This window comes from Vipera berus (assembly GCF_964194415.1).
Source record: "Vipera berus genome assembly, chromosome: 3".
NCBI lineage: Eukaryota > Metazoa > Chordata > Lepidosauria > Squamata > Viperidae > Vipera > Vipera berus.
The window spans coordinates 52,201,216-52,226,640 of NC_138204.1; the positions used below are offsets into that span (position 1 = coordinate 52,201,216).

The window sequence follows — 25,425 nt, forward strand, 5'->3', positions numbered from 1 at the left end:
TCCCCTTCCCCCTTGTACAGGTCTCCCGTTTGCCCGCCGCCCCGCTTTTCTTCCTGAATTTTGCGCTTCCTTACCCAACTCCAAACTTTCTCTAGCGCCCCTGTGCTTTAGGAGGGGGAACCAAAGGCGGAGCCGTTTCTCTCTCCCCCCCCCCCGCTTTTGCCGCTCCCCCACCCAACCAGTATCCCGCTTCTCCTTCCTCGGCAGCTTTGCAGATGGGCCACACACACACACACACAGACACGCACACAAAAAAGCAGAGAGTTCCCCTTCCCCCTTGTACAGGAATGAAAGGCCCCCCGAAGGAAGCCCAGCCTCTTCACCGCACCGATCCGCTGAGGAGGAAAAAAGCTTATTTCTATTGCCACGTGCAAACTAAATTAAAACAACTTGGGAAGCTCGCCCGTGGGCTGCATTTAGAAGGATTTGGGGGCTTTTGTGATTTGCTTCGCCTACAAGTGCCTTAACCACGACTAGCCCATGGCTCCAATTCAACAAAAAACGCTCTCTCGGTGCCTTCCAGATGCGCGAAGGTCACCCTGACTACAACCAGCCTGGGATTTGGAAAGGCTTCCCAGGTTATTGGGACAGACTGGCTTGAATACTTGGGGTAACATTTTTCAGGAGGAGGATCCTTATGTCCACCCCAATAGGGCATCTTCCCCTCACAAATCTTCCCTTCCCTTCCCTTCCAAGCGGGAGCCCCGCAGCAAATGACCCAGCGTTTGGACAGCGTGTGAATGGGCGAGCGTCGCCGTCCCCAAACAATGCAATTCCTTGCAGCGATGCGGACAAGAGGGAAAGGAAGCCCAGCGGCCAGACTGCGCTCCCGCCCTGCCTCCCCAAGGGCTCCTAATGGCTTGCTGCCCCGCGTGAGCCCGCTGGCTGACGCTGGCTCGTCTCTCTCTCTCTCTTCTTTCCTCCCTCCCTCGGTCTCCCCCTCCCCCTTTTCCGGCTCAGCCCCACGTCACCAGGAGACCAAAACGGGGACATCATGGCAGAGCGGAGGAGACACAGGAAGCGGATCCAGGTACCGGGCTGGCTTATCTCCTCCCTCTTTTCGCAACCGCTCTGCGGGATGACTTTCCCTTTTCCTTCTGGCTCACCCCCCCCTCCCCCGCCCGGTCACCCTTCCCTCCCTCCTCCCCCTCCGCCTCCTCCGAGGCCGCCGCCAGTCAGCATCTCTCCTACCGTTTTTGTGGCTTTTCCGTCGCCCCCGCCGCCGCTCCCCCTTCCCCGCAGAGCCGGCCGCATCCAGCGCCTTCTTCCTCTGGAGGGAAGCACCGAAGCCTCGGCCGCGCGCAAGTCCTCGGTAAAATTTTTTTGTTGACTGGAGTATAAGCCGAAGTGGATTTTTTCAGCCCAAAAAGTGGGCTGAAAAATTCGGCTTATACTCAAGTATATACGGTATTTTCGTTAAAAGCAGATTAGCTGTACTAAATTTGTACCTCAAAAATCTCCCATCAGTTCAATCCTCAATACTGCAGACTTTACTCAAATTAAATTTGTGTAGGATAGGTCTATTTATTATATACTCATAAAATGACAGGCTTAATCATTTGATTTATGTAGCTGCTTATCTTAAAGCAGTGGCTCTAGACATGAACAAGGAATTAAAACCAAAGAAGCAATACTATTTGCAAAAAATAAATAAACACATCCAAACAATAAAATGTGCCTAGAGATCTTTAAAAAAAATCAACTAAATTCTAATCAAACAAGATAAGAACTAACAAATCATCTGAGAGGGTTGCTTAACCCAGACAACAACTGCACTAGAGGATGAAATGTTTTTGCAATATTGTGTTCCAGAAATATAGAGAAGCTATGAAGCATTTCACAACAGGTCCCACAGCTGCAGATTGCAGAATTAACAGTTATATTATTTCCTCAAATTTAAATATGCTCCTAGTTAATAGGAGAATAAATACTGAACTACTTTATCTCTCAACTGTCATTCTTCGCTTGAAGACTGACCTCATTTTCACTTCATTATGGTTGACATGAAAACTGCCCCATGCAAACTCATGGATTGCAGTGTTCAATTCCAATGTGTGAAATGTGCTTTTGGATTCAGCAGGATCATATTCATTGTACCCGTGAGTGGCCCTTAAAGAAATCTTTAAAACTGTAGCTGTGCATGAGCATGCCAGGTCCAAAATCCCTTTCCTACTCAGAATTTGAATACCTGCACACTTGTAAAGTGAACCAGGGTTAACAAACAGTTCATCCTCAACTTGGCTCTGAAACCAAATACAGTGTACAATTATGTTTTGTGTCAAACTCACATTTTCATGTTTCATATGTTTAAGCAGTCGCAGTTCGCGGTAGGTCCTTTTGGCATGTATGATAGACTGAAATGGCCTGGACAATTTCTTCACTGCCACACGGAGGCCAGTTTTAGCATCAAAGGCAGAGCTATAAAACCATTTTAAAAAAAGCATTAATGGCGTAAACAGTGTTAACATTTTATTATGAAAAGGTTATCATTTATCTTATTCTTTTGAGAGACCATAACTAAATAACTTTGTAACTCAGAATATGAACTCCAAAAGAAGTTGAAATTTTTTCTCGGAGTAAACTTAGAAAAAGAATCACTTATGGAGTTATATATATATATATTATATTATATTCATTTTAATATACTATATTAAATGAATAAGTGTGGGAATTATTCTGGCTTTATAAAGAAAGAATGAAAAATTTTGCAATCATATAATGACTAAGAACACAGAGATATGACAATGACTTCCCCTAAACTCTTTGAACGTTTCAACCTCAAAATTCACATATTGTGACATTTCAGAAACAAAAGCTCCCTATATCCATCTTGAAGCATGATAGCAAGCCAGTTATGGAAATAAAGTCCAAACTCCTCAGAACTGTAGATTGAATAACTTAACTCAGAAATATCTCGACAATAGTTTTTTTCAGACGCTTGGAAGTGGTGATGATGATTTTTATTGCCATGGTTTCTGATCTAATCAGATTGACAGACAACAATAAAGAGATACTGTATACTCATTTCCACATATTTTTAAAAATCCAGAGCATATTTTTATAATTTTTACCAAATAGCAAACAAGTACAAAATGTACAAAGGACCACCCATCAGATGTGAAGATGAAACAGATACTGTATATCTAAGTTTAGTTCAGTAAGAAATAATTTGAACTGTATTTGAATAGAAAAAACATTTGTCAGAATAAAATTATTTCAATACATAATTTCATTATAGCAAGCCAATATAGGCAATAAATAGCTCGGATTTCTGTCTGTTTTCTATTAAAATGTATCCTAAAGCTAATGTACTGATATCATTTTAGCTTGAAATTGAATGGGAAATCTTTTTTCGCTCTTCCCCAAAGTCAGTCGTGCCTGCGCTAAATTTGAAAATAATCTCTTATGTGTTATTAACCACACTGAACACATAAAAAGAGACATTCCCACAATGGATACCCAATTATTTAAGACTAGCAAGTGTTCTTGTAATATGTCTGTAATAGCTATATTGGCACAGGAAGAACTGATGTCATATACCATTAAATGACTTGATTCCTCATTATGCCAAACCTCCTGAGTCCCAAGGAAGGTTTGTATCATCATTTACCATCTTCTCCTCTTCCTTTATATAAGCAGGTGGATAGTTTTTATTCTAATTTTCTAAGAATACTTTTGAGGTCTAATATGAATCCTAGCTGCATTTACTCAGTTAGACAAAAAAATATGAATGCCTGACATTTTGCCTTATCAACTTACCAGGAATGCAAAACCTACTATTGTTCCTTTGGGGTCATGTCAAACTGGCCATCCCTGGTAAACTATTCCAGTTTCTGATACTGGTGTTTCATGGTTCAGTGTCTTCTAGAGCACCAGGAACCAATTCTAGTTTTGAAGATTAACTTCTGGAAAATTTGCCAAATTTCTCTCAGATTGGTTGAACTGGCATGTTTAAAAAGTTCCAGTAAGCAGTCTAGTGGGCACTAAGTGCTATACGTATATAGAAGTATGCTGTGGATGTTTTCTGTGCAATAGGCAAACCAGATACCTTGTATGCTTACTTGGTTGCTAGCCTGGATTCTTCAACCTATCTGGTTTAATAGTTTAATTATCTTTAACTGATCAAATTATATACTGAATGTAGTGGATAAATCCTTAATCTTGATGCCAAACTATATGCAAAGGCACTGCTTTACATCAGGCAAAAGGAAATATAATACATCAGATGCTTAGCACTTTGATAGTATTTGTTCAAGTGTAATACTGGCAAACTAAAACAAAGAATTCAATTTAGTATATGATTAGGAAGTTCTTTTAACCTGTGCAATGAATACACTGTAAAATATTTTCGATGACTTAGAAGCGCTCATCACCATACAGTCCAAAATTACTGTAAGAATCCTTGGGTTCCCTGTGCTATAAAGATAATGGATGACTCCATGGATAACATCTGTGAAACTTTCATGCACCAGAAAAATGTTTTTAAAATTCCAAATATGTTCATCAGTCCATGAAGACTGAAGTTCTGAATTATGGCTACTGGAAAAGTACTCATAGAACTCAACTCCAGGCTTCGAGTTATTTCAAGATATGAAGGTAAAAGCCCTCTGAAGAGTGAAAATAATCAAAGAAAAAAAGTATTTCCTTTAACAGCAATGTCCCATCCTCATATCAAGAATCATACATTGGACAGGTGGGGGATTGATTAAGCCAATACCCATCTCACAACATTCAGGTTTCTGTATTAATGGAAGCCAATAATCATATCCAGTTCTCAGTAGGATGTTTTGGAGAGGATTCCTATTTCTCCTTTAAAAAAAGATTTGAAAATATTTTCTACATATATTTAAAACTCCATTCTATAACCATTTTCATTGTCTACAAGAGGTCCTTTTTGCTGCCTTGAAACATAAATCACCAAACTGTTTGAAGAATCCACAAAAATATTCTGTTTTATCCTCAGCCCTTAAAATGAATGTTCTTGTGAAATTAGACTCAGGTCAGCTTAAAGCAGAAACTTGTAGAACAATTTATACCTAGAGGTGTATGGAGAATTTGACTTTTCCTCCTTTCTAATTCAATGGAGACCCCATCACACATTGCAATTTCTAATGCTAGAAGCATTAGCTAGAAGCATTAGCTGAAATAGTTAGGTTATCCTGGAAAAACTATAATATGGTTCTCAAGATGGAACAAAGCATAGGAAGTTCTCAACTTATAATCATTTGTTTAGTGACTGAAGTTACAACAGCACTAAAAGTGACAAGTTTCTCACACTTACGACTAGCTCTTGGCAATCAGCATGTATCTACCATGGTTGCAGCATCCTGGGGTCATGGGTTCATCATTTGTGACCTTCCCTGATGGTTCTCACAAGCAAAGTCAATGGGGGAAGCCAGATTTGCTTAATGACCACACAATTCATTTAACAACCATGGCAAAAAAGGTCATAAAATTGCCCCTGACTCACTTAAAGCTGCCTTGCTTAACAAAAACAAATTCTGGTCTCAGTTGTGATCATAAGTCAAATGCCTTAATGTATAGTAAAAGAACAGTGAGAATTTTTAAATTGAGTATCCAGACATAGTCGGTTATTTCCCTACCTTAAGCTGCTTGGAGGAAAGAGGGAGAAAATAGCTATTTAAAACTAGGGAGCCTGCCACAGTATGACAGAACTACACTGGTTTGCCAAAAAAGTCCTACTATATCCTATTCACATTTACCTGACACTGAATCCCACTGAATATCTTATTTTTGAACACAGGAGTAGGAAGTAAAATCTAAGTCTTAATTAAATCTTTGAGGCCACAAGGGCATAAAATATAATGCTAAATTAGGAAATTTAATAATCATCTATATGAATTTAAAATATACTGCTTTTCTCATGGTGATGAAATTTTGGTATATAACAATGTCTCAAATTCTCAAAATTAGAAGTGTAACATAAATAGATCTATTTTCTAGAGATATAAATATTAGAAAGAAAACGTAGGTGCTAAATCTTTAAAAACTGAACTACATTTTTACAGAAATAAAAGTATGCTAATTCTCTGTACATCTGTACATTAACTATAATATACGTAGTGCTTTTAGATTGGCTCAAATAAATCATTAAAAACTCATATAAACAAATTCTTAAAAATATACTAAATACATTTTGTTGCCAAAAAAGCATGTCCAAACTGAATTTGAAATGGCTATATAAAATCTGTATCAAGAAACTTATAACTTTTATAGGTACCTTTATTTGAGATATTTGAAATAGATTGAACAAAAATATTCATAGATCCAAGTAGTCAGTAGGCATGTACATTTATTTTAAAAAACTTAACGAAATGTATTTTAATATTATTCCAATGTACTTTCTGTGGAATAAAGGTAGTCCTCAACTTACAACAGTTTGTTCAATTGTCATTGAACTTACAACAGCACTGAAAAAAGTGACTTATGACTCTTTTCACTTAAGACCATTGCAGCATCCCCAGTCATACGATCAAAATTCAGCCTTGTCAACTGATTCATATTTATGATGATTGCAATGTCCAGGCATGTGATCATCTTTTCTGACCTTTGGACAAAGTCAATGGGGAAACCAAATTCATTTAACAATTGTGTTACTATAGTGAGACACTTAACAACTATGGCAAGATAGGTCGTAAAAATGGGGCAAAATTCACTTAACTGTCTCGCTTAGCAACAGAAATTTTGGGCTCAATTGTGGTCGTAAGTCGAGGACTACCTATATATGATGCATTTTGAATAATGGTCTACTATTTCAATTTTTGATTTCTGGCACAATGTTATCTGAGAGGTTCAGTGCTGAATTCATTTTCCCAAAGTAATGTACACCATTTAGAGAAGCCATAAGAGACTAATACAGTATGAACTAAAATCACTGATATGTCTATTGACTAATCCTACTGCATTTGTTAAGCAATGTACTTGTCAAAAGTACTTTACTTCCTTCTGATTTTTTTAAAACTTAGGGGTAGGAAAATTTACCAGCATAACTGACTTTTAATGTTTTTGTAGATTCTAATGGAGAATTTTCAGGCATGCTATACAAAGCAATACCAGCCCCTAGCAGCATTTGTTATTTACTTAACCTCCATAATGGAAAATAAAAAAAATATTGTTTCATTTGGAATCTATCCTCCTCCTCTTTAAAAAGAAAAAGGAGTGGCAGAATGAATCTATAGAATCTGTAAGCTATTGCAATAAAATGTTTTGACTAGAGGCAGTAATCATTATAACCATTTTTAAGATGCCTATAATGTTAGCAAAAATCTAGGTATTTCCACTAAAGCAAAAAGGTAGACTACCTCTGCTTTATTCACTAACTTAACATACCGGAGCTATTATTTGTAGTGATTTATCACTGAAGCTGGGTTTTTTTAACCTTCTTTCTCTATGAAGCACAACTACTGTATAATATTTGTGTTATACTGATGCACATCAGAAAATACAGTGTAAGTTGTCATTAGGAGATACACTACAATTTCACCTCCTAATTTCTTACTCCTTTTCAACTATTTTTACAATGTCTTTACGCTCAGCCTGTACAACTCACAACCTCATTTACAAAAGTATGTAAAGTATGCTATTTTTATTTAAGATGGTCCTATTCATACACTAGAAAATCCACTTTGGTTATGTTGAACTTCAAATCCATGAAGCCTTAGGTTAGTCCTGGTCAGCCTAACAGACCCAACAATCTTTGTAAGAAGAAAGACAATGGGAGAACAGAAAGGGTTTATGCTGTCCTGAGCTTCGAGCTTCTTTCAGGAAAGATGAGATGAAAGCAATAGATTTGGCTGGCTATTGGCTGGCTAAATCTCTATCGTCATGCAGGGCTGAAGTCACTGCTTTATTGATTATAGGCCCAACAGAAAGCATCACACTAACAAGAAACAATTTTTTTGCCTGGAAAGATCCTGAAGTTATCAAGGCACTCATGCTTTTTCCTCAAAGACAGATCTCTCTAAGACAACCTACCGAGCAATTCCAAACTGAAACTGGGACAACAATAATTAAGCAATTCCTCTCTCCCATAGCCTATCATTTAGGCACCAGAAAAGCAAGATATTTTATGCATATTTGTTAAATTTTTATCTGGCCTTTTCTTTCCTCCAGCTCAAAGCAGAGTACAAAGCACTCACTTTGTCCTCTCGGCCCCCATTAACCCTGGGAGGTAAACGGGGGGGGGGGGCAAAAGAGCAACCGAAGGAAGGAAAAGTCCAAAACTGGCCAAAGAGCTTCCATGGGTGGGTTCGGTTTCCCTGGTCCAGGTCCAACAGGGTAACCACCTACCAGATGATTGCTCAGAACAAAATAAGCAGAAAGTGGCCACAAGGGAAAATGAGACTGACGGGACAACGTGAATGTAAAGCACAGGACAGCATAAAGCTACAAGCCCCGACTTCAGAGAGCAGAACAGAACAGCCCAAACCAGTTCCTTCTGATACCGCAACTTGGAACAAGCTTTCTTTTGGGGTGGGGTGGGTGGGTGGGAGGTGAAGCATGCAAGGCCAATCATCCCGATAGGCTTTTTCTTTTTTCTTTTTTTTACAAACTGCAAGAAATAGGATTCCCATCGGGGTGACAGGCCCCGGCGAGAACGCGGACAACTCGCAATTGCCAAACGGCGCTGAAAAGATGCCCGTTCGCCCTTTTTGCACGTGCAGCGCAGACGGCGACGTTTCCTCTTTTTTTTCCCCAGGAAAGATTGCAACTCACCAGACGGAGCCGTAAGCTCCAGAACCCACCGGCGATAGGTTCTGGTAACGCTCGGGCACCTCCCAGATCGTCTTGTTCAGCTCTTGCCTGTAGAACTTGGGCCGCTCCTGGGTCATCTCGACCCTCACGTCCGCCCCACCCAGCGGGGCCGGGAGGGAGGAGACCCTCGAACAGGGACCGCGGCTCCTCCCCTTGCAGCGAAAGGGAGTTTCCTAGCTGCAACTTCGGCCGCTGGTCGCCACTCGCCTCGAGCGCCCTGCACTGCTGCAGCCCCTCCTTTGCAGGAAAGGAGAAAGACCTCTGGAGGAAGAGTGGCCGGCGGGGAACCGCAAGTGCTCACTTCTGCAGGCTGACGGGAAAGGCCACCGAAGGAGCACGCAACGTCTCTAAGGAAACCGAAGCTGGTGTAAGAGTCGAGCGGGAGACCCGAGCAATGACGAAGACGCGCCAGTCTGACTTCTCCGAGCCTCTTCCTAGAAGATCCTCGACCAATCGATCGCAGAGGTATCGCGAGATCTGCGGCTCGGAATTGCTAGTGACAATGCCCCAATATGGAACCTAATTCTTGCGGCCTATTTGAGCGTAGCCTTCTAGGATGGTCTCGCGAGATCTATAAGGAGAGAGAGAGAGAGAGAGAGAGAGAGAGAGAGAGAGAGAAACGGAGGAAGGCGGAGTTTGAGATAATTGTAGGAGTTCCCTTCCTGGGGTAGTTTGACAGCCCGAGCCCGCTTTTATCTTCTTGCTTTTCCTCCCTGTTGCTATGGGAAAGACTGCAGCTCGGAGCTTTAGGCCAGGGGTAGGCAACCTCGGCTCTTTTATGACTCATGGACTTCAACTCCCAGAGTTCCTGAGCCAGCTTGTCTGGCTTAGGAATTCTGGGAGTTGAAGTCCATGAGTCATAAAAGAGCCGAGGTTGCCTACCCCTGCTTTAGGCGAAGAAGTGCCGTAATTTTCATTGCGACATTTCTAAGGCAAACTCTTTGATTTATCGATTAACGTGAATTCCTGTAATGAAAAGTGCTTTTTTTTAAACCTCGTTTTCGCTTAACCAGCCTAAGTTACTGAAATTGCTGGACTTCCGCTTATTTTAAACCCAATTTGCTTTACTCCGCAGCAGTGTTGGCCAGACTCTCTCAAGAAATCAAAAGCGCGCACTCTGCTTCGTTTCCTCGTACGGACCCAGTGTTGATGCCGTCATATTCACTCGTGTGGAGAATCAAGCTGGTGTTTTTACTCATTTGCCCATCTCTTACTCTTGGCAAAGGGGCAAATTACTAACGTGCAATACTCGTTGCCGTCTTTTTTGTTTCAGGAACAGGATCTGTAAGGGGATTCACGCTTTATAAATTACATCACCTTCAACTTATTTGTTAAATGTATATATAGCCACCCATCTCACCCAAAGTGATTCTGGGTGACCTACAACAATAAAAAAATAACCAAAAATTCATTTAAAATAAAAATATTTCTTCAAAAACGCGAAAGTAACATAGCCCTAAATCTCACATTAAAAGTCGAGCCCCAAACATATCAGGAACGCCTCTTAACAGTCGCCTCAAAACGGCTCACACCATTCTGCAGCGGTTTCGGACGCTGCGACCTGCCCCGCTATCGACTGATGGATGAGGACCCCCGAAAGGCGTTCTGTCCATTCAATCTCATGTCGGCTGTGCGTGACTTGAAACTTCGCCCGCAAGCAGAATTGACGGCGAATACGTCACAATTCTCTTGTCTAGCGACAGCACCTCACTACCGCACGCCAGGCGGAGTTTTTACCAACTGTCCCGCTCTCTGAGCCCGCCAAATCCGGCGAAAACCGAAAGGGAGAACAGCGGGCTGCGGAGGGGGAAGCGCGTGCGCTCCGCACATGGGACAGGGGGAGGCGGGCGAGCAGCCTAACGCGCGGCTTTACCCTCCCATGCAGAGGAGGGGACGGTGCCGCCTGCGCTTGGAAGAACCGGGGGGCGTGGCCTTCCTTAGTAGTCCTAGCTCGCAAGGAAGTAACAGCAGCGGCGCCGAAGAAATTTGGTGGCGCGCACCACGGCGCGCGAAGATACCGGCCGTACGCACGCGCCGGCCGGCCCGCCCACGCCCGGCGCAGGCGCAAGAAACATCTTTAGAGCGCACGCGCGGGAGCTCAGCGGGGCTGCCGTCGCTGGCCGCCATGGAACGGAAAGGTGAGTGCGTCGGGCTTTTTTTTGCTCCGGTTTTATTTTTTTCCCCCCTTCCTTAATTCACGTCAGGAAGAGGTTGCTCTTCTTGGTCCTCCTTTAATTTGAATTCATCCCGCTGCTGTAATCTAAATGACCTGGCTTTGGGTTCTTTTTAGTATACTTAATAACGGATGCCTGTTGCATTTTGAAGGGATGTTGACAGGGATGTACTTAAGCGTCTGCTTAATGCTCCCTTTGTGTGTACGAGGTAGAGAGTATGATACTTTGTCTCCACTTAGGTTACGTTCTTAAGGAAGAAAAAAAATATCTGACGGCATACATCTAATTGAAATCGAACAGAAATGGTGCCTCTAGTTAAGGCTTTGTAAACTAAAGATGATGCTTAAAAATTAAACTTACCCGGATTTGTAAATTCAGGTTTTGAGTTGAACCAGATTTTGCTTCAGCTTTCTTCTGCTTCCCCATCTCTTTTCAGTTCTAGCATTGCAAGCCCGAAAGAAACGGACCAAAGCCAAGAAAGAAAAGGCCCAGAGAAAGTAAGTGTTCCCCACTGTGTTTCAAATGAAGGTAATTCTTGAAAGTTGTATTTTCTGAACTGTAATAAAGAAAAAAAAAGTCTAGTAAACATTCCTGTATAACCCAGTCTTACCACTGATCTTACCAGCCTGTCCTTAGGGCAGCATGTGTATTAAAAGTATGTGTTTAATCTCTGTTAATACATTTGCCAGTTTTCTAAAGTTTAAAGAAATTAATCATATAAAATGCTACTAGGATATTTGAATACCGGTAGCATATAAAACATAGAGTTTGACTTACATTGTATCTTCTGGCCAGCCCTGGGTTTTTTGCTACTATACTTAAATTTTCATGGTTATTATTTGGGTCATAATAACCATTTATGCACTTTATGGGAAACCCTTTGAGGGATCTGAAATATTTAAAGTTCCTTCTGGATTTGCACCATTTTGTTTCCTTCTTGATTATTGTCTAACTAAAGTCTTTATTTTGTGCAACTTAAGTAGTTCAGTTTAGTTCCAAAGCTTCATTTATAGCCATGGGCAAAGCAGGAACTCCATATTTTTAACAGTACTGGTTTATTATACCTTGCCTTTAGCTTCCACCTTCAAAAAATTCCCATTGATTTCAGTTAGACTTACTACTAAATAGCTATACAGAAAATTATTGCTTGTATGCTGAGGAGCTCTTTATTTACATTTCAATAAATTCAATTATCAATGATTTACTACCCTGTGGAACATTTTTAAGGCTGTAGTGTACACACTGGCAAGAGTGTAACCCATTGCACACTAATTTATTTACTTATTGGATTTTTATTTTTAAGGAAGTTACCATTATGTGACTCTTGATGACTGCCAAGAATAAAATTCCATGGTCCAAATAATATTGTAATAAATGCAGCCATTATGATGTGTCATTAATTTGCTATCAGAATGATATGTAAATAATCCCTGAAGCTCTGTACTAACTACTTAAAAAAACATCCGCAAGAGCTCTTTTAACTTGCTTCCAGAAGACCATTATGGTCAGTGCAAGTCTAGCCTCTTATGTTACGTCATGGGTTCCATAACAGAGAAGACCTCCTGGGTTATTCTGATTTCATGAAAATGGAAAACTACAATGTATTTAATTTTTTGGGTGTGGGGGGGTAGGCTGATACTGAATGTACAGTCCTGAATGTACTTCAGCCCCTGGCAATATAGAACTGCAGTCATGAGAAGCTTATGAACAGAGTAAACCTTTAATTTACTGTGCTAATAAAGTGAAAAGATGTCCATCAAAGTAGGGTATCTATAAATTATATGTGCATAAAATTGGGATGAGTCATTAGGCATGTGCAGTTATCGTACATCAGACTGTGGGAAATGGTGACTAGATATGGACAGATTGTTGCATCTAAGTTCCATTAAGAGGTATATTCTAATGTAAATATAAAATAACCTGGACTGTCTGCATATTTACTTTCTCAAATGAGCTCTGCAATGAAGCAGCAGCAGTCAGGTCTCATTACTTCAGTTCACAAACAACAAAAGCAAAAATGCACTTTTTCAACTGTTGGTTTGAAGCTGTTTCCAAATGCATGTGTATGAAACATAATTCTGACATTTGGCATTCAGAAACTACAGAATCATAACAGTAAGAATTCTTGTAACGCACAAATAGTATATAGTTTTGCATTTGACAACCTGCATGTAAAATAAGTGCTATATGTAGTGATAATAGCATGATATTACAATCAATGAACTCTTCACAGAAAGAAATTCAATTGCAGCACTAAATGTGTCGGACATGTAGCGGTGTTACTTTTTATTTATGCTTTTATGTTCCTTCACACTGTCACGCTACTGTACGCCTTTAGCTAATCCAGGCAGTGGCTAGCAGGAATGAATTTGGCTAATGCTTTCTCCAAGTTTCTATGATTTAGAGGAATTTAAACAGAAAAATGAACCATGCAAAGTGGACATATTCAAAAGTTCTGGGACAAAACTATAGTGCTTTAAAATAGTTTTTTTTTTGTTTAAGACATTTAATCCACCTTTAGGCCGCACATGGTAATTTGTAGAAATAGAAATTACAATCGGTCTTTGGGCATTAGTAAAATGTTGCTTGGTTTTGTGGGAAAAACTATAAAACATTAATAGGCATCAACAAGTAGCTTCTGGTTATTTTTATTTGTTTATTCTGAAGAGCTTATCAAAAGGAATAAATATATCTGGCCTTTAGTTAAGTAACTTGGGTCTGATTACTACTTGGATGGGAGAGTACCAAGGAAAACCAGAGGATGTAGGCTATGCTGGGGGGGGGGGGAAGGAAACAGAAGACAATGACAAAACTGCTTTTATGTTTTAAAAACATGAGGTTGTCAGAAATTACTCACCGAAAATTTCCTTTTTAAAAATCTCTTAAAATGTTAAATATATTTTACCCTAATTTATGCTTGGTTTTTTATTCATTTTGTGACTTTTTTAGTTTTCAGTTTTTAAAATGTGTTAATTCTTTAAAAGTATTGTTCTGTAAAGTTCATGGATAAGCTTCTTTGTAGCAGAAATAAGTGTAAACTATGAGAACTCATTTTAAGCCATAATTGTGAAATTACTTTTTGCAGTGTTTTATTATGTAAAAAATATCCAAGATTTCTGAAATACACTTGAAACATAGTGATCAATCTGATGGAAATATTTAAAATATTTTTATATTTTCAAATAGCTAATAAACCACAGAATTGCTCTGCCTGCCTACACATATTTTTGCTATTTATCTGTCTTCTAAAAGGAAAAAGAACTAACTTTGGAAAATTTCCTTCTGTGGAGTTATGCCTTGCTCATATTTGAGCAAATGGTCATCAGTAAATTGCAGTACTGTGTGTGATATTTGATAAGAACAGGTATCAGATTCTTGTGGAGAGTTTATTTTCTGGGAAGAAGTCACATATTTGATGCAAGTGACAGGTATATGTATTTACATGTATGGAATCCTTTATTATAAATTGCCTTCTAATCTAATTCTCAATATTAAATTACAAAATATGCCCATCATGCTTTTTTCTGCCCAAGCACGGTGCAGTTTCCTAGTCCTTACACCTGATTCTGTGTTGTTTTTATTGGATCAAGTGACCAGCATCTTTTTCCTAATTTGTTGACTCTGGATTTTATTAATGTCTCCTTCCCCCATATTAACTCCCCCGCAAATAATAATAATTTTTTCTTGAATCATGATGTTTGTCAAAAACTCCCTCTGCATGTCAAAGTATTGAGACAGCTTTGGCTCTTCGCTAGACTAGGAAAAGAATGCCTAACAAGTGTTGTCATCCACTTCTAACCTCTATCTACCTTGACATGAATAGAATTTGGGAAGGCATTGAGAAAATGGTCAGAGTTTATGTTTATGTTTATGTTTTATTTAATTTATATACCGCCCTTCTCCCTGGGGACTCAGGGCGGTTCACAGGGCATATAAATAAAAATACAATACTATACAAAAGTTAAAACAAAGATTAAATCAGTGCCCAAGTGTAAGCCTGACCCCAAAATTCATATGCCTGTTTATTTGGAGAAAGGAATATTTTGAGAATTGCCCTATACCTTACGGTTTCCCTGTTGTTTCACTGATGCTTGTATCCAGTTTTCTGTGAAAATTACTTCAAATATGTTGGAAGTGAGACGCTATTAGTACATTGCAAGAAATTTCAGGAAAACTTCATTTTGATATGCATAAAATTGTATAAACAATATAAAGAACACTATTTCTATTTGCATTAAGTATAAATGTTACTTATCATTGAATTAATACAGGTGTGTTTTTACTTTGTCTAGCATATCTGCGATGTTAAAATTTGTATTGGCCTAAAAATAAAAGCTTAAGATTAGGCTGTTTTTCATTCTGTTTGAAAAAATGCAGTCTTTCCATAGAATCAAAATAAGAGTTAATGAAACGTTTTAATGTCTGTTAGTTTATTATTTAATGCAAAGAAAATGCTTACTGAGAAATACTATACAAACTATACCATGTGTCTCCTAGTACAAGCAGAGTGTAGCTTGAAAAATAGATCAAGAAACCCCATGGTTCTTCAATAATCAAATTTTAATATAGGTGGCCCTTGCTTAACAATGGTAATTGAGATCGGAATATCCATTACTAAACAAAGTAGTTGTAAAGCACAGGATCACCTCATGTGATCACAACTTCTAACTTCCCCATTGACTTTGCTTGTGGGAACTCAGCAAGGAAGGTTGTGAATTACAATTGTATAACAGTCAAAAATCTGCCTGATTGCTGAGTGCAGATCATATGACTCCAGGGGCCCTGTGATGGCCACTTTGATGACTGGTCGTACCACTCATTCAGTGGCTCTCTCAAATTCAAATTCTCGCAGAGTGGTTATTAAACAAGGATCACCTGTAATATCTCCATGTAATTGACCATCATGGGGAATTATTGAATAAGTTTGAATTTGCATTATTTGTGTAATCACATAACTCATAAATGAAACATTTGTAATAAGAACTTCAACTAAAATGAAAAATTAGGCCATTGTATTTTGAAGTCTGTGAAAATGAGGTCTTTTAAATTGAGGACTTACTGTTACTATTTTTTATACATAATTCAAGGCAGGGAATATACATAGTACTCCTCCTTCCATCTATTTTCCCCACAACAACCCTGTGAGGTGGGTTGGGCTGAAAGAGTATTGGCCCAAGGTCACCCAGTCAGTTTTCATGCCTAAGGTGAGACTAGAACTCATACACTCCTGGTTTCTAGCCTAGCACCTTAACCACTACAACAAACTGGAACCAAAACTGATTCCAATTTGATTATGTATTTAAAAGAAAGGTGGGTTTTTCTTGATGGAGGATTGTAGTATGTCATAGATTATGTGGAATTAAAAGAAATGTCTATTTCAGGTGGCATGATGTAATATGATTTACAAGGAGGTATATTAAATATCTTCTTTAGATATTAAACTGATGAAAATGTAATCTGCCATCAGTTCATGGTAGTAAATAAGTACTATATATTTGACCTTAATTTATAGGCACAGTTTGTTAGATTGCTTTATTTCTAGACAAAAGATTATTTTTAGTAAGTCTTTTCTGTGGTGCTGTGTTAACAAAGAGCAATCAGCAATATGTAAGAAGATTCACCCATGGTTCTAACCCCAGCTATAGCTCTTTCATTCATGTTAAATACAGATTTTTATAATTTATAAAAAGGGGCAATGTTACCTGCAAGGAGATGTAATTTACTAATTTATTAAAAGGTATATGCTGCTAAATTAACAAATTGGTAGATTTGCTAAATACAAGATACAGTTCAAAGGAACAGAGAAAACAAATCTGGATGGGAACAAGGAAAAGGAAGAAAAGGGGTGTCAGTCATGCTCACAAAAGGGCTGGGTGAAGAAATACCAGTAGGGGAGGGGCCATTTGATTATTGGGGAAAATCTCATGTCAGAGGGCTAACACTACTACAGAGAACGTGCACTTGTTAGGTCCTGATAGATGACATTATTTAATTGGTGAAACCACAATTGGAACTGTAAAAAGTTTCATTAAACAATGTGGCTATTAAGTGAGGCATCATGTGACCCCTGAGATGCTGCAACTATTGTAAATGCAAGCCAGTTGCAACTGGTCGGAAAATCATTTTTCAGCCCCATCATAACTTTGAAAGATTGCTAAAGGAATGGTTGTAAGTTGAAGACTAGGAAGGAGAAGAAAGATTGACAGAGTATTTGGGGTCTGTATTCAGATCTAGACATTATATACTTTGGCAAATGGACTGATGCTATGGTTATACCATTGTCAGCTTTTAAATCTTGGGGGGGACAACTGTGTAGTTTGAGCAGATTCCAGTTGCATTCTATAGTATAGTGTGTGTGTGTGTGTGTGTTCAGCAGTATTTGTTGATATACTTTGGTTTGGTCCTTATTAACTATTTATATACCTAAATTCATGTTTACTAGAATAATGCAGGAATTAGTGGTAAATACCTGTAGATAGTTCAGTTTCTGGCAGTTATAAATAACAAAGTTGGATGGGACCTTTGAGGTCCTCCAGTCCAACCCCTGCTTGAGCAGGAGACCCTATACCATTGATTGTCCAATCTCTTCTTTAAAACCTCCAATGATTGAGCATCCACAACTTCTGGAGGCAAGCTGTGCCATTGCTTAATTGTTCTCATAATTAATCTTAATCTTTAATTAAACTATTGATTAGTATTTAATATTAAAAGTTAGGTAATATGGTTTGAGTTAGGGGCCAAAGAAATGTTTTATTCAGGTGCCTTGCAAATTAGACTGTAATTCTTTGCAAGCAGATCTGTTTTGGGACTTGCATGAGATTTGAGATGTCACTGAAAGAAATGTGTAATAAACATTAGTTTATGTGGTCAGGACTGATTTTCACTTTCTGTTGAGCTTGTTAATTTCTCAATATAAATTTCCAAGTTTAAATAAATTATATTCAGTTTACATAAGTTGAGTGACATTCCCCAAAATTTCTTTTATTCTAGGGAGAGCTAGAATAGTTGCAAGAAATAACAACGCATTTACTAGGCTTTTAAAAATGTCTCTCCTTCCCTGATATTTTAATCAGAACTCCCTTGTAATCAGAATTATCTCCTGTGGATTTGTAAAAAGTTTCGAAGGAGGTAAATTATTCAGCAGAAAACTGAAGGTTCTATTATTATTATTATTATTATTATTATTATTATTATGAAAGCTAGACAACAAAATAGTTATCTGTGAAAAAGTATGGAAAATGGAAAACGTTAGAGGAATGTAATAAATATTCTGCCATTCCAAAGCGTAGCTAAATTTTGCAGGAAGCAAATCTGAAATCAGTCCTTCCCAGTGATGTTGCAAGCCATTTACCTGCAATGCAGTGCTGTACATCTGCAGCTAGGTGGTGGAGGCATAGTCTGCTTTTTCTTCCTTCTGCACAAAGCTTTGCTGTATTCAGGGACGGCCAGCACCCTATTTACAATTTATGCATCCTATTACCAGGACTAGTGTGCCATTTGGCTTTTATGGCTCTTTTGAAAATTGTTGATCCAGCTTCAGAGATTCCTCCTTCAATGGGTGTGCGTGCTTCATGCAGGTAAGCTCCCCCCATCTCCATTTTCTTACTTGTGGGAGAATGTGATTTCAAGAATCAGAATTTTTCAGAAATACAGTACTTGAAATGAAATCTTTGGAATAATTGTAATAGCTCTGTCTCCACTTGTAAATCATCTTTTGATTTGATGGGAATAAAGTAACAGTTGCAAAATTACCTTCAGATTATTCTGTCTTTGATTTATAGTCCGTTTAAAATAAATCTTTTAACAGCATTATTTGATTTTTGAGGACTTTACAGAGTGTGTGCAGATTTATATTCCTGGCCTATAGCAATAATAAATGTGGATGCATTTAAAAAGGTTGTGGCAGGAAGAGTTACAAAGATTGTTAAGAATTTACTGTAAAAGTATACATTCTTTGTGAATAATAAATAGGATAGGTCTCTGAATTTGTTCAGACTTATGTTATATTCTCTGACAATAATTGTAATTTTAAAAGTGTAATGTTTTAACATGTTTAAAGGCAAAGGTGATATGATTCTTTAGTTTCCTTTAGATGAAGAACAAAAGCAGCCAAATGGTTTATGGAGACTTTCTAGTAACTTCCTTGCTACAGGAAAGTTGTGCATGTTGAAGAAACGAATGCTTGCAGAATATCAGACAGCATCCTACTAAAACATTATTACTGAGGTTTAGCAAAAAAGCCGAAACAGCTAAATAAGCATTAATTGATTGAAGTATTGTACAATTTGCCTTAATGATTCAATTTTACAATATTTATGGCATAATAAAAAAGCTTTGCAAATGGGTGTAGCTTTTAGTTGGATATAAATCTTATTTGTTTGATCTCTGGATTCAAGAATTATCCTTTTCTATGTTGCTCAGCTGTCAAATTTCCTATTAAACTACATAGCTTATTATTTGATTTTCTGTTTATGTGGGTTCAGTTTCTGTTACTTCTATGTAGATTTATTATTTTTTTCCTTATATAGGAGATTTGAGCAAATCTGCAACCAGATTTACTGGGGAGGAATGTTCATAAAGAGAAAGATTATTCATTGTTCTAATAGTGCATCTGGATATTACTTGTAGGGAAAGAATATTTAATGTTTTTATCAAATCACAAATGCATATAGAATGGGATATTTTAGAAATTCTTTTTACAAAAATAGATATAAATTATCAGATAGTTCTAAATATTTCATTATTTGAAGCTTTTATATTTCTAGATATAAACTATTTTTCTATGCAAGAAATGTGTGTATTTTATTAATCTTTATTGCTATTTGGTCATATTGGGAGGGCTTTCAGAGAAGTAGTTCCATATCTGGAATTCTATTCAGTTTCTGCAAGGCTGTGATTCATAAAGGTAGCTGCAGTAGGGCTATAAGAAGCTTCATTTCTTTCCAATGAAGATTTGAATGAAGCATCCCAGTGAAGTTTTGAACAAAGCAACAATGGTTCCCTCACAGAGAGGTCATTCAACAGGCAGGACAATAATCTGTTAGGCAAGCTCACAAGAAACCGTGAGATCTTGATAAGTAATTCTGTGCCGAAGTAAGGTTAAATCATATTCTAAGAATTTTAATGATAGCTTTAAGAGGAAGCCTTATATATAGAAACAGTATTTAACTTGTGAAATCATTTTTTGTTCTGTTCTTATGTATCTGGTCCCCTCTTTGTATGGGAGGCTTGGTTTTCATCCGTTTTGGCAATGTCAGTTTTGCTATTGTGCTGTTTTTCATTGTCTACTGTATATAAGAAGTAACTTATACTTCACGTCTGAGATGAAACTGACTGTTAACTTCACAGCACCTTCCATCTTTTAAAGGTTGTACTTTTCCTACAGCACCAACTAAGGGCTCTCCTCAGATAAGCAGTTGCACTGTGAGTTCTGGGGAATTCAAAGATTATACACTGAGCAACTGAATCAATCACTACAACATGTGCTGAATCCCCTTTAGCCAGAAACTCCTTGAGTTATTTGCTTGAGCTATTTGGCCATGTTGAGTTGGCCAATGGCACCATAAAAGCTTTTCTTCTAATAAGCTATCAAGAGAGTAATGATGTACATCCTTTTATTTACGTTATTTATTTATTAATCAAATTTATACAGCTGCCCATCTCATGAGACATCTTGCCTTTTGCATCACTTGCCTTCTATCACTGCCAGTGAATGAGAGAGGGAAGAATATGGATGAGTTTATTGTATGTTCCTGGGCTTTCCCAACTGTTTGATAGCTGATATATGTTTATCTGTCCAGCAGCATACATCCTTTTGCATTGTTGGCATTTTTTTGATCTTTGTCAGCAGATGAGAATGCTTCAGAGTTGTGTTCCTGGATTCTCCCAACTACTCATCAGTTGCAAGCTCAATGGTATGAAAGGATGCATCCCTTCATGCCTCTGGCCTTTTCCATTGGAAGCTGACCAATAATGAAATGGGGCCAAAATCCTTTGGGGAGTCCTTGAGAAAAGCCTTATGAGAAGAGCCTTTTTTATGCCCATCCAGAAAGCTCTTCAGACAATGCATTTGAGAAGATAATTCTGCCACACTGGCCAAAGTATTCAGTGTGCATCACTGAAGACATGTGCTGGAGATCTTCTAGGTAGGGTAATGTTAGGAAGACTGCAGGCAATCCCAAAGTTGCTTGGTTTGAAAACTTCTCACCCAGCCCTGGAGAAAAAGGCTTACAGGAGACTTCTCCTTCAGCATAAGCCTGTAATAATATCAGGTCTCACAAATTGCTTTGTCAAGACAAGTAGGGTGTTAGCTTTGGAAGAGCAAATTGGGTTGCCTGTGCAACCAGAATTACTTCAGATCAGTGTTTGAATTTGCAGGCCTAATCTGCAGTAAGGTAACCGAAACAAACCAAAGCCACTACAGGTAGTCCTCATTTAATGACTGCTCGAAGTTACAGTGGCGCTGAAAAAAGTGACTTATGATCAGTTTTCACAGTTATGACCTTTACGGCATCACCATGTCATGAGATCAAAATCCAGGCACTTGGCAACTGGCATGTATTTATGACTGTTGCACAAGGGTCATGTGATTACCATCTGTAACCTCAGCTGGCTTCTGACAGGCAAAGTCAATGGGGGAAGCCATATTCAATAACCACATGATTCACTTTAACAACTGCAGTGATTTGCTTAACAACTGTGGCAGAAAGGTCATTGGGCCCAGTTCACTTAACAGCTGTCTTGCTTAACAATGGAACTGTTAGGCTCCATTGTGGTCATAAGTCCAGGACTTATGTCCAGTATAAGGAGATTCTATAGGAAATAATTCAGAATCCCAGCATTTTTTTATTTGCAGCAGCTAATGGCTTTCTCTGCAAGCATTTGGAACCAGCATTCCTAGTCTAGGAATTATTATTCGAAGTAATTCTGAGAAGCATGAAAGAATTAATGATATAATTCATAGATATTACAACTTTAGAGAATTGCATGAAAAAGATGTACAGCGGGGGTCGCCAACTCCCTGTCCGTGGACCTTCACTGGGCCGCGGCATGCGAGAAATTGGCCCACGCAAACAAGTGAAGCCCCATCTATAGGATGCAGGCAGCATGTGAAACCATGTCCCCTCTGCTCCACAGAAAAACCTTTTTCCACAGAACCACTCCCTGGTGCCCAAATTGTTGGGGCCTCTGATGTACAGGATGGATGGCAAAACCACATTCTCAAATCCTACTTCACTGTGTGATTTCAGTAGTTGACACTCCCTTTTGAATGTTATTTTTCTTCTGAATTGGCATTTACAAGCATAGAAATTTGCTCCCAAAAATAGAATTTCCCTCAGTGACCTCTAGTATAAAACCTTGTAATATAAGAACTATATAAAGTATAGTTGTATTTGTTGATAATGTAGCATTTATGTAATTTGCAGCTCTTTTAATATCACTGATTTAAATATTGAAACAGATTAATATTGAGAGCCAGTTTGGTGTGGAGTTAAGGTGTTTCCCAGGAGAATGTGAGTTCAAAGCCTCCCTTAGGCATGAAAACTGGCTGGGTGACTCTCTTAGCTCAACCGTACCCTATTAGTTGTTACCATGGGGGAAATAGCTGGGAATATTAGGTATGTTCACCCTTTTAAGTTTAACAAAAAGCCAAAATAGATTAAAAAGTCAGAATAAATAAAATAATAATTCAGTGGTTATAGATTTAAGCCATGACAGCAATTTATATTTAGTCCTCACTATTTTCAGCAAGCTTCAGCCAGTTTCTTAACATGTATTTGTTAACTGTTGTGTTCACCAATTTGCTTTCCTTGTTTCCATTCTTTAAAAATCTTAGGTAGATTATTTAGTAGAATATCTATAAATTCTATTTTGTGGGCCGTGAGTATATAAAATGAAATTAAGAAATAAGATCATTTTTGAAAATCAGTTGATCAAAAACGAAAATGTGGCTAAATAGTTCATAATGTAGATGATTTAGATGACAAACCAGGTATGCACTTTTTAATGTTGTCTTAAATTATTTAAGAACAATATTCTTCATATATTCATTAGATATTGCCAGTTTTCCTTTCTGATGCATTCTCAAAGTGGTAGACATTGTAGAATTTTATATGTAATGGCTTCATGGTAATTTTGAGAGTCACATGGGCTTCTACACACTGTCTTTTTTTCAGCTATGCCAATCTGTGGTAAAGTTAGGTTTTCATTCTGATTGAAGCCATCTATTCCTCGTAAAAACACCAGTGAGCACCCATGCTAATAAGAGTGACCCTTGAAACAAAACTGGAAAATAGCTTAGAATAGAGTTTATGAATCTCTCAGACATTCCCCCCCTCCGCCCCCCCACTCCAAGATCTTGACAGCTGTCATTCTGAAGGTGTTCAGGAAGGCTAGACTTGGTTGTTCTCTCAGACCTTAAGGTGGGGATGCCTATGACACTCCTTTGTTTGGAGTGATTGAGTTTTTGTTGTGGTTGTTTCATTGTTGATGTTTTTGTCTGGACTGTATTGTGGTATTTCTCTTTTTTATTTATGTCATTGTGTCTATATTTTGTTTTAAATTGTGAGCCGCCCAGGATCATTCTGGAGTTGGATGTGCCAAAATCAAATTTAAAAAAAAAATACCATATATACTTGAGTATAAGCCGACTCGAGTATAAACCGAGACCCCCAATTTTACCCCAAAAAACTGGAAAAGTTATTGACTCAAGTATAAGCCGAGGCTGGGAAATGCAGCAGCTCACGGTAAATTTCAAAAATAAAAATACAGGTAGATAACAATAAAATTGCTTTAATTGAGGCATGTGGAAAAGAGGGTCAACAAAAACAATATATTATCAGTATATTCTCCGCTCTGCCATGATGTCCCCATTTTGGTCTCCTGGTGACGTGGGGCTGAGCCGGAAAAGGGGGAGGGGGAGACCGAGGGAGGGAGGGAGGAAGGAAGAGAGAGAGAGAGAGAGAGACGGAGCCAGCGTCAGCCAGCGGGCTCACGAGGGGCAGCAACCTCGCGATTAGGACGCGCGCAAGCCCTTGGGGAGGCAGGGCGGGAGCGCAGTCCGGCCGCTGGGCTTCCTTTCCCTCTTGTTCGCATCGCTGCAAGGAATTGCGTTGTTTGGGGACGGCGACGCTCGCCCATTCACACGCTGTCCAAACGCTGGTCATTTGCTGCGGGGCTCCCGCTTGGAAGGGAAGGGAAGATTTGTGAGGGGAAGATGCCCTATCGGGGTGGACATAAGGATCCTCCTCCTGAAAAATGTTACCCCAAGTATTCAAGCCAGTCTGTCCCAATAACCTGGGAAGCCTTTCCAAATCCCAGGCTGGTTGTAGTCAGGGTGACCTTCGCGCATCTGGAAGGCACCGAGAGAGCGTTTTTTGTTGAATTGGAGCCATGGGCTAGTCGTGGTTAAGGCACTTGTAGGCGAAGCAAATCACAAAAGCCCCCAAATCCTTCTAAATGCAGCCCACGGGCGAGCTTCCCAAGTTGTTTTAATTTAGTTTGCACGTGGCAATAGAAATAAGCTTTTTTCCTCCTCAGCGGATCGGTGCGGTGAAGAGGCTGGGCTTCCTTCGGGGGGCCTTTCATTCCTGTACAAGGGGGAAGGGGAACTCTCTGCTTTTGTGTGTGTGTGTGTGTGTGTGTGTGTGTGGCCCATCTGCAAAGCTGCCGAGGAAGGAGAAGCGGGATACTGGTTGGGTGGAGGAGGCAGTGGCGGAGGCGGCTGCAGCACCGGCAGCCTTCCTAGCAGCGGCAGAGACAGAGGCGGCGGAGGAGGAGGAGGAGGCGGCGGCAGCAGCCAAGCGGGAGGAGTCGTGATCCCTCGCTTCTGCATTCCCCCCCCAGCCCGGGAAGCCTCCTTCTCCCCCACCCCATCCCTCCCCCCCCCAGCCCGGACCCCCTCCTCTCCCGGCCTTTTCCCCGGCGCGCACCTCCCCAAACGTCGGCAGGTCTCCCGTTCGCCCGCCGCCCTGCTTTCCTTCCTGAATTTTGCGCTTCCTTACCCAACTCCAAACTTTCTCTAGCGCCCCTGTGCTTTAGGAGGGGGAACCAAAGGCGGAGCCGTTTCTCTCTCCCCCCCCCTCGCTTTTGCCGCTCCCCCACCCAACCAGTATCCTGCTTCTCCTTCCTTGGCAGCTTTGCAGATGGGCCACACACACACACACGCACACACAAAAGCGGCAAAAGCGGAAGGCTGCCGGTGCTGCGGCCGCCTCCGCCGCCACTGCCTCCTCCACTTCTCCTTCCTCGGCAGCTTTGCAGATGGGCCACACACACACACACACACACACACACACACACACACACAAAAGTGGCAAAAGCGGAAGGCTGCCGGTGCTGCGGCCGCCTCCGCCGCCGCCACTGCCTCCTCCACTTCTCCTTCCTCGGCAGCTTTGCAGATGGGCCACACACACACACACACACACACACGGACACACAAAAGCGGCAAAAGCGGAAGGCTGCCGGTGCTGCGGCC

The 25,425-nt window shown here is 39.7% G+C and overlaps 2 protein-coding genes across 6 annotated transcripts in view; one reads left to right on the forward strand and one right to left on the reverse strand.

Annotated features, from left to right (window-relative positions):
- MAPK14 (mitogen-activated protein kinase 14) overlaps positions 1-9,318 on the reverse strand; it is a 47,308-nt gene extending 37,990 nt beyond the window's left edge. For 2 of the 4 annotated variants that reach the window (XR_014025807.1, XR_014025808.1), the window contains exons 1-2: positions 8,737-9,318; positions 2,289-2,418 (exon numbers count right to left, since the gene is read on the reverse strand). Coding sequence is in view for 2 of the 4 variants with exons in the window: in XM_081322636.1 (XP_081178762.1) it covers positions 2,289-2,418; positions 8,737-8,852 (246 nt within the window). In the remaining 2 variants the exon portion in view is untranslated. The remainder of the gene's footprint in view (positions 1-2,288; positions 2,419-8,736) is intronic. The other 2 variants (XM_081322636.1, XM_081322635.1) reach the window with 1 other exon arrangement.
- Positions 9,319-10,603: 1,285 nt separating this feature from the next.
- The window catches only part of SRPK1 (SRSF protein kinase 1), a gene marked incomplete at its 5' end in the record, with an annotated part of 34,386 nt that continues 19,564 nt past the window's right edge, over positions 10,604-25,425 (forward strand). The window contains 2 exons of one of the 2 annotated variants that reach the window (XM_081322633.1): positions 10,604-10,913; positions 11,386-11,446. In XM_081322633.1, the coding sequence (XP_081178759.1) occupies positions 10,604-10,913; positions 11,386-11,446 (371 nt within the window). Of the gene's footprint in view, positions 10,914-11,385; positions 11,447-18,432; positions 18,527-25,425 lie in introns of those variants that run through there. The other variant, XM_081322634.1, reaches the window with a different exon arrangement.